The sequence below is a fragment of the Acomys russatus genome, chromosome 11, assembly GCF_903995435.1.
Source record: "Acomys russatus chromosome 11, mAcoRus1.1, whole genome shotgun sequence".
NCBI classification, from domain to species: Eukaryota; Metazoa; Chordata; class Mammalia; order Rodentia; family Muridae; genus Acomys; species Acomys russatus.
Window position 1 is genome coordinate 52,248,873 of NC_067147.1, and position 16,504 is coordinate 52,265,376.

Sequence of the window (16,504 nt, forward strand, 5' to 3'; positions counted from 1 at the left end):
TTCTGCCCTCATGTGGCTGCCCCTGGAACTGCAGAACACAGTAAGTCCCAGATAAATTTCCCCACGGGATTCTCCATCAGTAGGTGGCGCTCTGCCCCACTTTCTGAGCTGTAAGGTACAACTCCGACCCCACCCTCCTCTGCCTAGTCCTTTACAGCCCTCATTCAGGAGGGGCCTTTCCACAAAGATCTTGGGGCTCCATTTGTCCTGTTGCTGGCTACTGATGTGTGCTTCCAAGAGAGCCTGTCTAGTTGAGCAGGTCAAATACACAAGGCTTGGTTCCGTGCCTAGTTTCTGGACGTGGGTTCTAGTCATCTGAGAATTTAGGCATAGGCCCTTAGAGTGACAGCACCCGAGCAGGGCTGGTACAAGGTGTCTTTTTCTCAGGGAACAACAGACTAGAAGTTTGCCCCTCCCTCCCGCAGTCCAGCAGCTCACCAGCGATAGAGGAACCAGGTCACCATGGCTGGGGAGGAGGGAGGACCAGCCAGGGGGCACCTGTCTCCTCCATGTCCCCAGTTACCCAGATTGTTAGCCCTGTTGAGCCCTTTGCAGGTGGCAGCCTTCTCACTGGGTACCATCACTTCCCCCCCCCCCCACCCCCGGGACAGGGTTTCTCTGTGTAGCCTTGACTATCTTGGACTTGCTTTATAGACTAGGTTGGCCTTGAACTCACAGAGATCCCATCTGCCTCTGCCTCCCCGAGTGCTGGGGTTACAGGTGTGTGCCACCATGACGGGCACCATCGCTCTTCTTAATCCCATTTTTAAATGTGGAAAAGCTTGGGAGAGACTATGCCAAACAAAGCAGGAGTGGAGGAGGTAGGCGGGGCTCAGACTCTGATGCTGTTAGTGGGTTGACCTCACAGACAACTGTTGGAACAGTGAGCACAAGCAGACAAGCACCAGGGGGTATGTAACATTGTTTTCTTCTTGTAAGGGCAGGGCAGGGTGTTCCTGAGCTTGCTGTAAAAGAGGTAGGGATACAAGCTTGGTACAAAGGCTGCCTCTTCTCTGTTAGATGGCGCTCTCTCTCTCTCTCTCTCTCTCTCTCTCTCTCTCTCTCTCTCTCTCTCTCTCTCCTGGATGCTCAGGCCCTGAGGTCACTCCTCCCTGTGAGATTAGGCAAACCTGGGCTCTCAAGTTGGGTCATGATGACAATGACGGAGCAGGAATCAAGGCAGCTCCACTCAGGGGCCCTCACAGGAGGGAAGGCACCGGGTCTCAGTGTACTTGGCTCTGGAGAGTAAGGGAGTGAGGGACTGTGAGCTTTCAGTGCAGGAATATCTGGAATTGGGACGAAGGTACTCCAGGTCTAGGACAGGACAAGGAGACCATGCCTCAAATCTGAGGAATCAGAGCCATAACCAATAGAACAGGGCACAGGTTACTGCTGGAGGAGTGGGGGAGGTGCAGGAGTGGCAGAAGGATGGGGTAGGCACAGGTATGGGGTCCACAGTGTTGAAGGCACAGATGTTGGATGTGGGCATCATAGGGTTAGGGGTGCATGTTCTTTGCGCGTCTCCTGGTAGGCTGTGTCTTGGTGAGCACATAGCCCAATGCTGTCAATCAAGTATCTTCCTTGTCTCAGGGCTGCGACGTCCACATGCTCCTGCAACAGACATGGGTTTAAAGTGGCACAGGAGTACCAGCAACTGCTTCTAGGTCCCAAGAAAGCTAAGGAGGTGTGGGGGTTTTGAGTGACGTCCTCGCACGGGTAGGGGTCTTACGTGTTGCTTTTCCTGTGGCGGTGCACCAGCATATAGATGATAGAAATCAGTGCCACTATGGCCAGGCCTCCGAAGATGATGCTTAGTAACACTGTATAGTTCCGTCCTGGCAGAGATGAGAGTGGTGACAATGGCCAAGGAGACACAGGTGTGCAGAGGCAAGCCTGCTCACGGGAGGGGCAGCTCACCTGGCTGACACTCTGGGGTAGGCGTAGACCAGGTACCATCGGCCTGGCAAGTGCTAGTCTCTGACCCTACCAAGCTGTAGCCACTGCTGCAGCCGAAACGGACAGTGGATCCCTCCAGGTACTTCAAGCCTTCCTTGTGCCCATTCGAAGGTGGGGGTAGCCAGCCACAGGATACCACTGGGATAGGGGCAGAGCAAAGAGGACAGGCCTGAACTGCTGGCCACTGAACAAGGCTGGACAATCTGAGAGGTTCACCTCTTGACCCACCCCCCTACCGGGCTGCAGGCTCTTCAGACGGTGCTGGTGCAGTTGGTGAGCGGTCCGCGTGGCATTGCCCACATTCAGGCTCCCTGTGCTTATAACATCCAGGATGCAGAAGCGGTCACTCTCACACAGTCTGGTCACCTCTTCTGTCTGGCTGGGGCTGAGCGTGGCCTCATTGGGGAAGAGCGGTCTGAAGCTGGGGTCATGCTTCGGTTTGCCCAAGAAATTGTTGACCAGAAACCAAGAGTCATAGGTGAACAGTGTAGAGGTGTTGAGAACAGCCCCTGGGGACACGGGTGTCAGTCTCAGTGTGGGCACAGTTCCCTGCCACAGCCAAGTGATCCCTTGTCACCAATCCCTTCTCCCTGCCCTGCTTAATCTGCCGGGTCACTCACAGTCAGCTCCAAACTGGAACACCTGTTGAGCACTGGCATCTGGGGGCAGGACCTGCCCGTTGCGCAAGGTAAAGTCATCCTTGGGGTTATTATTGAGTGTCCCCAGGAGACCACGGGTGTGGGTCAGGAACTTCTCAGGCAGCAGGACAGCCACAGTCAGAAAAGGACCTTGTATACCGACCTCGAGGCCAGCCCCCGATGACAACATGATTGATACCTTATCTTCAGAGGTCACTGAAAGGAACATGCCTGGCCACAGGTAGAGATGGGGTAGGGTTACTCTTTGAGTTACTCTGTGTTCTTGCCAACCCTTGACAGAGCCCTGAGGTAGGGTAATAGGAGGATGTGCCTGCCTGCTAACTGTTGACATGCCATCACTCCCAACTCACATCTGTACACACACACACAGACTCCAGAAGGCCTCAATGCCATCCCCTGAGGCTATATGTCAGGGCCCATCCCTGATGGGGCTACAGCAGCCTAGCCTACTGTGGCCCTTCCTGAAGGTCTTTGTACTTGATGCTCTCACCCAATCCCACTAGAGGTCATTTCATTGTTCAACTCTGGCACAGCCCAGCCCGGTGGCAAGGGAGTTAGAAACTACTGTCGAGGCTCCTGGCCTGCCGCTGCCACTTCCAGACTGTGCTCTTAAGTCTGCAGGGCTGATGTCTTTGCAGTGGATCTTGGAGATGGAACAAGTGACCACAGGTGGAAGGTGAGTCCCGTCATTGTGGTCTTTAGGTTTCCTGGGCTATATGGAGGACTATCTGCCAGTCTTTGGCCTCTGGCCCTATAGTTTCAACAGGCTTTCTCGTGGACATGAGGGTATGAGAACAGACCTCAGGATAAGCCAGTCACAAACAAGGGCACAGATTCTTTAACCTGGCCAAGAAACCTCTGCCTTTGTATTTGAGTTCCTCCAAACTCCCCCTACAAACCATGGCCAGGACTAGGGACAATATGAGTGCCATGGGTAACCTGCTGACCATGCTTGGTCATGCTACTCACCCTTTAGGTCCATCCAATTTTGCTCAGTGAAACTGAGTACTTTGTGATTCAGCAACACTTCCAGGGTCTGGGATGTGTCAAGTACCCGCACCTCTACCACATCCGAGTTATCTTCTTGGATGGCCACAGCAGTCAGCCCTGTGCCACGGGCCTGGGCGCCTAGGAGGAGGGTTCATAATGGGGCTCTTTTGGCTCCTGTCTCCTATCCTGGGTGGCCCAGCAGTGCCACCCCCAAATCAGAGACCACGGGGCCCCGCCTCACCATTGGGCATTGTCCCAGGCTGGGCCCGTCCCTGCACTCTCAGGTCTGTCAGGGCCGTCTCCAGCAACACATACTCGCCATTTCCACTGAACGAGAAGCTGGTGCCATCGAAGGTGACAAAATGGGGGTCCCCAAAGGCAGAGGCTGAAGTGAAAGTCAAGGATCAGGTAAATTTCTTTGGCCTTTCCCACCCAGGCATGGCCCTCTGTCTGTGGTCAGGTACCCAGGCCGGCACCCACCCAGGCGTGGGGGTCTATAGCTCCGGCAGTCGCTGGACGGGCGCCTCCTCATGTATCGGGAACACTCAGGTGCCCAAAGACAGCAGTAATAGAAGCTGATGACATCATAGAGCCAATGAGACATGCCAGGCACACGGGGAGGGGCGCGGTACGGGGGTGCACCCCAGTCATGGCCGCGGTCAGGGGTGCTGCCACTTGTTGAGTCTGAGGTCAGGAGCTGTGTGCTGTCTGCTGTATAGCAGCACTGCTGGCCTGAGCCATATCTGGGGCTGAGGGAAGAGCAGGTCAGGGCCGCTGTTGGCAGCTTCCCCCAAGCCCTGCCCACCCCTCATCCCTGGTCGGGTGGCTCACCTGGCCTGCACGGAGCGCACACAGTGCACAGCCCCTGGGTGGTAGGTGCAAACGCTGCCATGCTCAATGTCACAACCATAGTCAGTCTGCAGAGTATCCAGGGGCTGTCACTTGGGCTCAGCTTTCCCTTCCTCCCTCCCTGGGAACCAACCCCAAGGAGGCCTTCCAATCCCACACTATTTCCTGGTGGCCTCTGTCTACCTCAGTCAGGGAGGCTGGACCCTCCTGTCCTCTTCCCACTCTCTGGGGGGGGGGGGGACTCTAATAGGTTCAAGGGCTTACAAAGAAGCGGCCAGAGTCAGCCCTGGCCTGGGCCAGTGTGCAAGGGCAGTCCGGCAGCTCCTCTAGGAAGTTGGGTAGCTGGTCTTCCAATGCCTCCCAGGCCAGGCACTGTGCACGGGCCCAGGCTACAGAGTCTGCCCGGAAGTCATCACCCAGGTGCCAGGCCAGTGCGTGATCATTGGTCCAGAGCGCCCGCACATTCCTGCAGTAGAAATGATGAGCCAGCTAAGGGCCTGGCTGCTAAGCAGCTGACCTGACCCCTGGGCTTGCCTCAATAAGCTCTGCAGTCTGCAGGCAGATGAAGCCAGCGCATCGTCCGCTGAGGCCCTTACTGCTGTCCTTCATAGTTCTTGCTGCTGCTGATCCTCAGAGCACCCACTTTCCACCTCTGGTACTTAGGTGATGCAGGTTTTGGGGTGAAAGTAAAGAAGCCGGTATTGGGAATGTTTGTAGCCAGAGGGTACAGAAAGGACCACTTTGCTGTCCAGTTGTTGGAATAGGGTGTCCCTAGAGGAAGAAAAGACCATGGTCAGCCCTCCTTGGAACCCTTTCTTCCCCCAAGTCTCTGGCACTGACAGCATGAATGATGGAAAGAAAGCAAATGGACAGACAGATGCTCCCTCTAGATGGGCATGCTCTGATGCTTCTGCAGGGTCCCTGGCTCACGTGACTAGTGTGGGGGGGGGGCACTTGAGTCACTGGCCCTGGTCCATGCCAGGCTCAGAGGAGAGAGGGTCAAGGTGACTGCTTTTGTCTTCACTACACACCATTTACTCCAATGTCACAGAGCCAACACCCCTCCTGGATCAGTCCCCCTCCCCGTCTTCGCTCCTTCTTTCTTGTTTTTTTGTTTTGTTTTGTTTTTTTTGAGACAGGGTTTCTCTGTGTAGCCCTGGCTGTCCTGGGTTCGCTTTGTAGATCAGGCTGGCTGTTCTTTTCCTCTAGCTGCAAAACTCTCCTTAACCCACGACACCAGCCTGAACTCCCTTCTCCCGTTCCACGTGCCATCCACTTCCTGTGCCCCTTCCCCTGTCCCCACCTAGGACTCCTTTTCTCATGAGCATCCAATGTTCCCAACAACCTCTATCAACCCTTGGCAGGCCCCACCTGTCTCCTCATAGCCCCAAAGTTCAATGGTGACGGCCGACACGGGCAGCATTGAGGTGTTCCAGGTGAGACTGAGGTTTCCCCTGGCGTCTGAAGTGCCGTAATATTGCCAGTAGGTCTCATTCACCAGCTGGCTCTTCTCAGACTCAGATACTTTGTAGGGATGTGCTGGGAAAAGGTGAGTAAGGAGTGAGTAAAGCCTTAATGGTATACAAAGAGACCTGGCGGGCTCTGAGAACCTCTCACAGACCAACACGGAAAAGCAGCTAGGTGGTCATCTCCTTCAGGCCTTCTTGGCAGGAAGATGCCATGGCTAGGAGAGAGGAGGGCCTGGCTTGCAGAACTGAGGATCCAAGCCAGACCGCACCTCTCATCTGGCCCTTCTCCAGGCCCTTGCTGAGGGGGACCCTCCGGGGCCCAGGCGTGGGTCTGAATCACCCTGATGAGGACCCCACGGCTCCAGATTCCCTGTGGGCTGGGACTCTGGCCTTGATTCCAGGGGTGGAGTAATGAATGACAGCCACCCTCGCCCAAGGGACTGGTTCAGCCAGAGGGACAGGTAGGCAGACTGGGACTAGTATCAGTGTACATGGATTAGTGTTAGGGAAAGTCCCATGGCCTTGGGTTGCAGATAGCAACCAGGGCCCAGGGAAGGTGGGGTCTACAAGCTTACAGCCTAGACTAGTTTGACAGAGTGAGGACTCACCAGCCAACCAAGTGCCTGCTCGAGGGAAGGAGCGACCATTGTCCATTGATAAGGTGAAGGGAATGGGGCCACTTTCGTAGAGCAAGGGTGATGTACAGTGCACTTGCTTCAAGCTGTCAACGTACCCAAGGGTCTGGACACTCTCCTTAAACCTGAAGGACAGGCACAGTAGAGACAGCCTGAGCCAACAGCTCTGGAGACCTATGCTGTTGACTCAAGGAATAGGTTAGGCAAAGTGTTCCTATGACCTCCTGCCCACCCTCGGTCCCAACGTGCTACCTCCAGCTCTCCCTCCCTCTACATACAGGGTTGAGAGTAGGTACCCCCACCTGCAAATGACACCATCAGTAGAGTTCAACCACTTTAAATGCTGCACCACAAAATCTTTGCCACCCATCATAGAGCCCGAGGAGGGTGAGATCTCTAAGCAGTAGTTCAGGAAGTCTTCACAACAGGTATTGAGGCCCGAGCAGGTTGGATGACAGGAGCAGAATCCATCCTGTTCCCCACAGCGCAGGGAGCAGCTGCTCTGGGCACCTAGAGAGAAAAGCCTTTGTGTCCTGGGGCCAATTACCCTACACACAGGGCCTGTTTGCCCCCTGGGGTCCTTGAGAAACATCCATGATGTCTACCAGGAATTGCTCTGGCTACCAAATGACATAGTGGAAAGCCACCGGCCCCACGGGCTGGGGTCCTCCATCTCAGCATAGGTCATGGAATAGCTACTAGGGGTCCTCAGAGCTAGAAAAGGGTCCTCTTGCTTTCCAAAGCTGGGGCCCATAGCCACCAAGAGTCCCATTCAAGGTCCAGGAGAGAATGGTGTCTGGGCTGAACTTGTCCCAATTCTTCTTGGGGATGGGAAACAGTTGAATCCCAGAAGAGCCCCACCCTCTGAGAAGGCAGCCAGGATACTCCCTTTTAGGGGAAAAGAGGGACATTCCAGTGAGGATTTCCAGTACAATGTGGTCGGGAGTACAACACAGGAGCTGTGGACATCCTGTCCAGGCCTTTCTCTGTAGGCTGTGGAGACCTGTAGCAGGGCCGAATTTCAGCCCCAGAGCTGAAAGGTCAAGCCTGGGGTTGGGGGGCAAGTTCCCAGGCCAGACCACATCTCCCACCTGGTCCTTCCCCAGCCCCTTGATGGAGGAGATCCACCAGGGGCCAGGCCTAGGTTTAGCCACACTTCACTTGAGAGCAACAATAAATATTTATTGGCTAAGGACTTAATGACTGCAGAGGGTGTGGGAAGATGCTTCAAGATTCCATGAGATAAAAGTATCAGAAGGGTGGTGGCACTTTCCTGCGAGGGAAGATGGGGTGAGGCAGGGGACTGTGGGCTGGTAACTCCCAGCCCAGCTCAGGGAGAGCCCCCGGCTAAGCTCAACCTTCTTGCTAGATTTTCTTGGTTTCAGCTGATGAGCACCAACACAGGGACAGACAAGAGGTTGGAGTTCACCGCCTTCCCCGGGGCTTGGAGTGCAGGCTCTTTGGTCTGATTCCCTCCCAGCCCATTATGGTCTTCAAGCAGCCTGGGTGTACAGGATGGACTTGATTCAGGCCTCCCAGAAGTGTCATAGATCCAGGAGGCTCAGGATTTCTTTCCGGTACTCCCCAGCATAGTCCCAGATGGACTGCCAGATGGACAGCCGTTGAGCCCAGAGGGGTGTCTGCATAGGGCCTGGCTGATCCAGTAGATGAACAGGGAGGGGTCAGAAGGGCAAAGTGGGGGGCATACTTGCTGTGGACCTGGGGCCTGGGATTGTAGACAGCAGCATCAAAATCCAAGGCAGGAGGGCCGGCTTCATGGTGTGTCCTGTGTCTGCAACCAGCAGGCAGTACAGTGTAGCCCGGGACAGGCTCTCTCTCTGCTGGCCTGGCCCCGCCCTGCTGGCCCCGCCCAGCATTCTGCAGCAGCCGCACTCCTCCCCTTCCCTCCCCGCCCCCTCTCAAAGTCCACAGGTGCCCAAAGAGACCAGCAGAGCCTGATGTGCCTAGTTAGCACATTCTTGTCCCATCATCACAGCCTTGGGACCCTGTGTGAGAGTACGGAGCTGGCGCGTCCAGACATTAAGACCTTTGACACATGACAAGCCAGATGCGAGGCAGCTCAGACCCTGGGTCACAGTCCAGTCTTGTGTGCAAGGCTTCTACAGGGTGGGTTGATGCAGTCCTGGTCCCCTCAAAGACAAACCTAGACCTCTGCTTCCCTCAGGAAGGTGTTGCTAATACCCACTTGGTCTCACAGGCGGTGGTGGAGGAAGAATTAATAATGTTTGGAGTGCGAGTGCATGGCATGGACTTGAGACTGGGTCCGTTCTGATTCACAGCAGGCTTCTGACAGGAGCTCAGACCTGAGGCCTACCTAGCCCCAGCGTTGTCATTTGGGGAGCTAACAAACCCTGCTCAGTGTTCTCTAAGACTCTTCAGAGGGAGGAGCCTGATGGAGACCCTGTGGTGGCCCATGAAAGCCCCAAACCTGGGACTTCCCCCTCAGGGCTTATCTCCTGGGCTAGACCCCAGGACAGGGAAGCTGCAGTTTTTTAATGCAGACACACCAACAGGCTAGCCTCACAGGGGAGGAACTCGGCAGGCTGGCTTGTGAGCTGAAGCCATCTGGCCTGTGATCCTCGGTTGGTTTTGGGTCTCAGCCAGCCCACTGTTCTATGGGCCTAGTCCCAGTGCCTAGATCTAGTCCGGGCTGGAGGTCACCTGTGTGTCTCCCATGAGTCTCGGAGGCAATCTGCGGTACAGGAGTGGGAACCAGGCTGCTCCTAGGGTAACTTTGTCCCGACTCTACCTACATATACCCTCAGGTGTGTTTGGTGAGAAGTCTATTTACTAAGACCGTCATGCTCACCTTCCGGAGGGAAGAAAAATCTATTCAGCCATGACAAGGTGCTCTGGGTAGGTGCCGCTGTGTGCACCCTGAAGACCTGTGGGAGGGAGAAGCCTATGTGGGCCACGGACTAAGGGTATTCCCTGCTATGAGGGGACTGGGTAAGTAGAGGTGCATGGCTGGATGACAGCTGTCCCCGACATCTTGGCTGGTGAGAACTCATCCTTGGTTGCCATGCTTCTAGCCCCCAAGGGCCTTGGATTAGGAATCCGGGGTCTAGTTGATACCTTCTTCCTTCTTAGTTGAGGGCATTCTGGCCTAGAGCTTGCAAAGACAGACAAAGAGGGCTCTGAAGTACTGTGGGCAACAGCCATGGCAGACAGGTATCTGAGTATCTCCAAGATAAAGGCGTGGAGCCCAGGAAAGGCCCAGGAGCACGACTCCTGTCATGTGGTGGCACACGCCTGTAGCCTCACTCAGGAGACTGAGGCAGGGCCTACCTGGGCTACGCGGCGCCTATCGGGGCTATACAGCAAGATCTTGTTGCAGGTCTCAATCTGGTCTCTCCCCAAATCTTATGTTTTTGTTGTTGCTGCATGTCTGTCTGTTCACATGTGTGCAGTACCTGTGGAGGCCGGAAGGGAGCACTGGGTCTCCTGGACCTGCAGTTAGAGCGGGACGGCCATGTGTGTGCTGAGCCACTTTAAGGGCTGAACCAACTCTCCAGCCCCCAGATCTTACTTTTAAGCCAGCAGCCCACATCCATTCTGTCTTGGGCTTTACACTACGGAGCTGGTCCTGTCAGGGAGGAACTATGATGAGGTAAGCATCCCTCCTCCTGGGCTTCTTTTTCCCATGGTGCCCTTCTGCCAAGTCCTTGGCATCACCTAGGTTTTGCCTTCTTTGTGACCTCCCCCACACAGGTCCATCCTTACCCAGTGCTAGGAGTCCAGGGGTCTATGAACCATAAGCAAAAAGGCAAAGACTATTTTTCAATCTTTATTAGAAAAGAAACAACAAAAAAGGGTATAGGGCAAGCTACGCTCTCAATGACGTCTCTACCAGAACCCAATCTGGCCTGTCTTGGCACTGAACTGTGGGCCTGGTTAGCTGGGAATGGGCTTGTAAAGAAAATTATTATTTCATTTAAAAAAAAAAAAAAAAAAAAAGGGCCAGCCCTGCCCTGCTGTACAGACCACAAGCAGTTCACATGCCTAAGACAGGCCTTATCTTCCTCTGGACCAACAGGGTGTGTGGATAGCCTGAACTGGAGCAGGACGCTGTGAAGAGGGGGATGGGATGGGCAGGCTTATGAGACCATGGGAAATGATACCTCACATGGGCTTCTGGCCTTGCCTAGGGTCTGGACCAAAGGGATCCAGGCCTTGCTGCTGCCCCGTGTATGGCTGCAGGCCTCTGGGTGGGCTCGCTCCTGTGTCCATGAAGTCGTCGTCCTCGTCTGTCTCGCTCTCCAATGAGGACTCCTGGCTGGATGTCTCCAGAACCTCCAGGGCTGGCTGGCACAGGCTCTCCTTCCTCACATTGGCAGCTGACTGGGCGGACAGGATGGCTGACTGCACACAGGGTAGAACATGGTCAGGAGTGACTGGCTTGACCCTAAACCTCTTGACATTAACTCAAACTCTCACCCAGAGCTCCTAGTAACGTGAGCGCTCCCAGGTCTCCAGGCAACTCAAGCCCTCTTCTGGACCCCGGTATCATAAGCCCATACACCAGGCCCCCTGCCTGGTGTCCATAGTCACCTTCAGCTTCTGCTTGGTCTCCTCCGAGATGCTGCCTTTCGGGGAAAGCAGGGTCGGGGTAGGTGGTGTGACGGTAATCTCAGGAGGGAACTTGGTGGTGGCCGAGGGTATCACCAGCTTTGGCATGTTAGGCAGGAGGCGGGATTTGGCCCTGCTGGACTCGGTTTTGCCTTGATGGCTCTCGGGTGTCTGGGCACTTCCGCTGCTGGGGACCTTAGTGCTGGTGGCTGTTGGGAGATGTCAGAGTTTGAGTTCACTCAGCCTCCTCACTCTGTCTCTCTTCTGCTAAGAACTCAGGGGGCTCACACCATGGATGCCTTCTGGCCTTCTGCCTATGCTGTTCGGTCCCAGGCTCACAGGAGCATCAGTGGACTCCAGTGGTTCCCCTCAGATGTTGCAGGGATTCTGAAGGGTCTCCCGGCACCAACACAACACAACCCTGTTGTATCTTCTGAACTATTCCATTCCGGGGGAAGGGTCACAAGCTGGCCCCAGTACATACTTTTCTCTCTAATGCTAGGGTGAGTAAGGAGCTGTGTCTTCTGGAGCCTGGAGGCAGCCAGGACCATGGCAGACTGCAGATCTGGAACCTGGCAGCCTCCAGGGAGCTGCATGAGCTGGGAACAACCCAGCTGTCCTGGCATGGCTCCACATTCTTTTAGCCTCCTCTCTTTAAAAGGAATGGGAGCCTATCCAGAGCCCTGCCTGGTCTTCGTGGGCTGGCGCCATGTCCTTCCATCTTGAGTGGTCTGTGGGAGACCTGGCCAAGAGGTCTCGAGGGCCCTACCTGGTAGAGTGGCCAGGGGGAGGCTATGTCTGTGCTGTCTCAAGCTGCCCACAGGGACACCTCAGTGACCGGGAACAAGCTCCCCCAATACAGTACAGGCCTTCTGGGCTCTGTAGTACCACAGGCTGAAGAAAGACTCTGCCCCAGCAGGACCCTTCTGTGGAGCTGGGGTGAAATGAGGCTTTAGGACCCTGACAGGCCCATGCCAGACTCCAAGCAGGGCTCTCGCCCTCGTTCTTACATCTGTACTTCCTGTCTATCCTCCAGTCTACCACACCGGATCACGTGTGGGGAAGCCCACCCATGGCTGTGCGCAGCCTAGTGGGAGCTGGTGCTGAGCTGCTCCCAAGTGGCCTTACCTTGGCTGCAGGTGGGCTCAGCACCTGCATGGCAAGCAGCTTCTGCTGGCCAGCAGTGCTGCTCAACCATTTTCATCTGGTGACTGTGCCGGAGTTCTTGTGATGGAAAGCTGGCGCCTTCTGTCACTCCTGACAGCTCTTCTCTTTCTATGGAGACACAGGCCAACTATAGGTAATATTCCCTTTCCCACGTACCCAAGTGTCCGTGCCTTGTAGGCCCAGACTGTGCCCTAGTGCATGTAATAGGAATGTGGCCAACACTGGAGTAAGGTGGCTCTCCATCCCCACAGTAGCCAGGGACCAGCAAGGCACAGGCAGGTATAGACATTATGTGCACGCACACACACTCACGTGTGTGTGTGAGTGAGACCCAGCTGCACAGCTGTGCCTGGCACAGCCAGGGCCATAACCAGAGCTCTCCTTAGTCTTCACGGGCTGGTGTCATATCCTTCTATCCTGAGTGACAATCTGTAGGAAACCTGGCTAAGAGGTCTTGAGGGGCCTGACTGCCCGCCCAGGGACACAGCTCTTGGACCTAGGTAAGATACCACCACATGGCTGTCAGGAGTGGGCTTAGGACATGTATGTAGGCATGTCTTCCTGCTGGGCCAAATTCCTCCTTCCCTGGCACAAGGCAGGGGCTCGGGACTGGTCAAGTGTGGTGACAACAGCTATACCTGTATTATGAGTTAGGCTCTGTCTCCCACTTCCTTGGAGTTTGTAGTGGTCTTGCAGGTGGCTCCCTCCTTCCTGCTCACTCAGGTACATTGTCTGTCTAGCTCTCCCCTGGCCCCCACAGGCCTCTGCCTGGAACAGCCATCTCCTTCCTCCAGCAGGGAAAAGGCAGAGGCCTAAGTGCCACAGAACTGTTCCACCCTCGTCTGCACAGTACTAACTGAGGGTCCAGAGGGCTCCGCTTTTCCACATTTCTTTTTTAAAGAGGAGTTCTTGCTATTATCCAGTCTCAGCCTCTGGAGGGAGGTGTAGCCCACCACACCCAGCCTGGAGAAGACACTCTCTCTCCCGACCTGAGCCACTCCCTCTCTTGTTTTCAATGCCTGGCTGTCTAGGTCATAGACAGACAATGGCTGGCAGCATGGAGCACCTCAGCAGCATTTCCAGCACCACCCCCGATTTGCAGGGGAGAGAGCTGGGTATACACCCACAAAGCTGCCTTCCCTGGGGCCCGACCCAGTGCCATAACTATTCACCTGGGGCAGCACTCCATCTGATGTGGGTGGACGTCTGCCTTAAGCAGGGGAGGGGGCTAGGACACACAGGAAGGGAGAACAACCATCTGGCTTTGAATTGGGTGTGGGGGCCCATGATCTGGGGCGTGGAGACAAGGAATACTGTGATAACCTTCTCCTGAGACCCTGCTCAAAAAGCCAAAGCCAAACAAACCCCACAAAGGTACCACCTTTGTAAATGCTATGGATCAACAGGACGGGCCTCCCTGAGGTGGGCCTCCCCTTTTGGCAGGATGGTTGAAGGCTGCTCTTGGTGTGGCCAGGTGTCAAGTGACTTGCTCTTCCTCCCCATGTGGCTAATTGTCCCAAGTCCTCCCTTTTACTTATTTACTATTCAAAATATTCAAAGTCTTCAACTGAAATAAATACTGGTGAGTTTTCCTCAAATGTAGAGGGACATTTAAAACAAAACTGGCTGGGCCGTGTTGGCGCAGGCCTGTAATCCCAACACTTGGGAGAGAGGCAGGCAGATCTTTGTGAGTTGGAAGCCAGCCTGGTCCACAGAGCAAGTTTCAGGACAGCCAGGGCTACACAAAGAGAAATTCTATCTTAAAAACAAAGCAACAACAACAATAAAAAAGCTGGTCATGACCCACACAGGAATGACTGCTCCAGGACTACATGGAGGCTAGGCTTTCTTCCTAGAAGTTATCGGAGGAAGGACAGTACTAAGACGTGACACAGGGGAAGATGCTTACTGAGCATGGCCACCCTCCCTGCAGCAGATGTAAAGCCTGGCCCCAGGTCTGTGTGCGTTGTCCTGGGAGGCTTCCTCTCCCACATCCTTCCTACCTGCTGTCTTAACTCTATTTTCTTCATATGACAGCATCGGGAAAGGGACTCTCCCATTCATCAAGGTGGTGAGGGCTGGGCCCAGACTGGGCCACACAGGCAGGCAGCAGCAGGCAGGGTAAGCTAGGGCTAGATCACAGCTGCCTGCCTTGGGGAAAGCACCCAAGGGTCTCCTCAGCAGCTGCCCTCTAGGCCCTCCCGTATGTACCCTGGGAGGGTGTCCTGTGGGCATTTGTACTCAGGGTAGCTTAGCCTTCACTGTGTCTGCCACCGAGGGTTTCTGTAAGCAGACTCTACCATCCACAGGACAGCAGACCCAGCCACACGGTTGCACCAGCCTATCACAGTTGGGCAATCTGGAGCTGGTGAGGCATTCAATACGTAGGATGTGGGCTTACAGAGACATGTCGGGTTCCAACAGCACCCCAGACAGCTTTGGTGACCACAGACAATCCCTACAAACATGTGCTGACATGGGAGTGGCAGGCAGGTTGGCCAGGAAATGGGAGTTTGCATGGGCCCCTCTGCCTGGCCTGAGTGGGCACAAGTTCTGGCCAAGGGCTGTCCCCATCCCATGTTCATAGAGTGCTACCATGGAATACACCGACAAGTAGGTACTCTTTCCCCAGAGCTAACCTCCAAAACTAAGACGGGAATTGTGGGATTTTGCTTGCTTGGAGGCAGACAGGCGAGGTAACACCAAGAGAAGCAAGGGCAATGTGTGGCCCAGTGGTGTTCAACTCTTCTGAAGCTAAGTTGTATAAGATGCTATAGCTTCCTTCCTACTCCACAAAGAGGCCCAACAAGAGAAGATGCCCCAGTGAGAAACAGAGGCAGTTACCTGCTCAGGTGGTGATCTAATGACTTAAATTCAACTGCACAGGAGACCTTGGGCCACTTACAACACTGGCCCAATTGTCATACTCTCCAGAGTCATGGGGCACGTGAGTATGGCACTGGGTTAAGACCAAGGGAAAGCAGCTTTCTACCCTACAAATGGGAGCTGGTGCTGGGAAAGCTGCGGAGAATCCTGAGGTGCTACGTGATGCCAGCCACTGTCTAACAACCTGAGGTATGGGCTCCCCTGATGCCTTGCACTTTGAACTTAACTACAAGTGATCAGGACAGCTGGAGGTGAAGGCACACTGGGGGTGGCACCCAGAGCTTTACGCATGCTAGCGCAAGCCTAAACTGCTTTAACTGCCCTGTCCAGTGGCTTTCAGAGGGTCCTCTGGAACAAGTGACTGGGTCCCTACCCTGGCACAATCATCAGTGTAACCTGGGGCAAGCATCTGATGAAAACCCCAATGCTAGGAGGGGAGCTTCCAACCCAGCTCCCAGTCAGGTATCATGGGCTAGGGCTGGCTGTCCTACTGTGCAGATGAAGTGGGAGGCCACAGGTCAAGGTCCCATGGCTGAAGGAGGCAGCCCCCAATGTGACCCACAACTATAAGACTGTGACTGGGAAGACAAGCAAGCCCTAAGGGATAGCTCCAGATATGGGTAGGTGACCATGCAACTATGTAGTGCAGGACATAACCAGGTCTTCAACAGGGCAAGAGAAGTAAGGGTGGGCTGACTGGATTTCAGTGTCTCTGGAGTCTGGCCATGTACCACCGCCCAGGGAGTCAACAGTTAACCACAAAGCCAGAGGAGCACCTGCAGCAGTGGAGAGGACAGAGCCTCACCCACACCCTCCTATGTGCTGACCTGATGTCCTCTTCCGAACCAAGACCTGCCTGCCATGCTGGCCACCCTGGCCGGGAGCTCCTGATTTTCAGAAGGAATGAGGGCTCCCACCTTATAAGGCAGCCTGTGTCACCTCCATCCCATCCTGGTCCTGCCTTCAGCTTGTCATGCCCACAATGGGGATCGATCTGGTCCTGGGAACTACCGGGTCCTCAAAAGACTGCTCATGCCAGACCCTTCCACAGCAGCCTGGTCTGTACTAGCTCTTTTTATCACTGATAAAGCTGACTTCCTATTTATTGTGGGGCTCTACTGGGGCAGAGACTAGAACAACCAAGTAGTGGTGCCTGCCCCCTCTCCTCACACTGCGGCCCTACCACCTGGACTAGCAGCTGACAGCCCCAGGGTCACCCTAGGGGTGCTAGAAGGCTCCCCACATGCTTCTTTGCCAATTCCATAGGGGAAGGATTTGTGGCAGCTGGTAGAGGGGACTTGGC

At 54.9% G+C, this 16,504-nt stretch overlaps 2 protein-coding genes across 5 annotated transcripts in view; both read right to left on the bottom strand.

Annotated features, from left to right (window-relative positions):
* Positions 1 to 1,507: 1,507 nt before the first annotated feature.
* Positions 1,508 to 8,392, bottom strand: Susd2 (sushi domain containing 2). Its single transcript, XM_051153227.1, has 15 exons — positions 8,267 to 8,392; positions 6,861 to 7,068; positions 6,532 to 6,683; positions 5,826 to 5,993; positions 5,051 to 5,225; positions 4,719 to 4,920; positions 4,437 to 4,522; positions 4,086 to 4,354; positions 3,847 to 3,990; positions 3,585 to 3,743; positions 2,577 to 2,825; positions 2,193 to 2,465; positions 1,918 to 2,094; positions 1,730 to 1,835; positions 1,508 to 1,611 (listed from the first exon to the last, which is right to left on the bottom strand). Exons 1-15 carry the CDS (start codon positions 8,334 to 8,336, stop codon positions 1,587 to 1,589), a joined length of 2,463 nt encoding a protein of 820 aa, XP_051009184.1. The 5' UTR covers positions 8,337 to 8,392; the 3' UTR covers positions 1,508 to 1,586.
* A 2,157-nt stretch (positions 8,393 to 10,549) lies between these two features.
* The window catches only part of Cabin1 (calcineurin binding protein 1), a 118,501-nt gene continuing 112,546 nt past the window's right edge, over positions 10,550 to 16,504 (bottom strand). For all 4 annotated transcript variants that reach the window (XM_051153231.1, XM_051153230.1, XM_051153229.1 and 1 more), the window contains 3 exons: positions 12,277 to 12,423; positions 11,131 to 11,357; positions 10,550 to 10,941 (listed from right to left, as the gene is read on the bottom strand). In XM_051153231.1, coding sequence (XP_051009188.1) covers positions 10,702 to 10,941; positions 11,131 to 11,357; positions 12,277 to 12,423 — 614 coding nt within the window. In that variant the 3' untranslated portion in view covers positions 10,550 to 10,701. The remainder of the gene's footprint in view (positions 10,942 to 11,130; positions 11,358 to 12,276; positions 12,424 to 16,504) is intronic.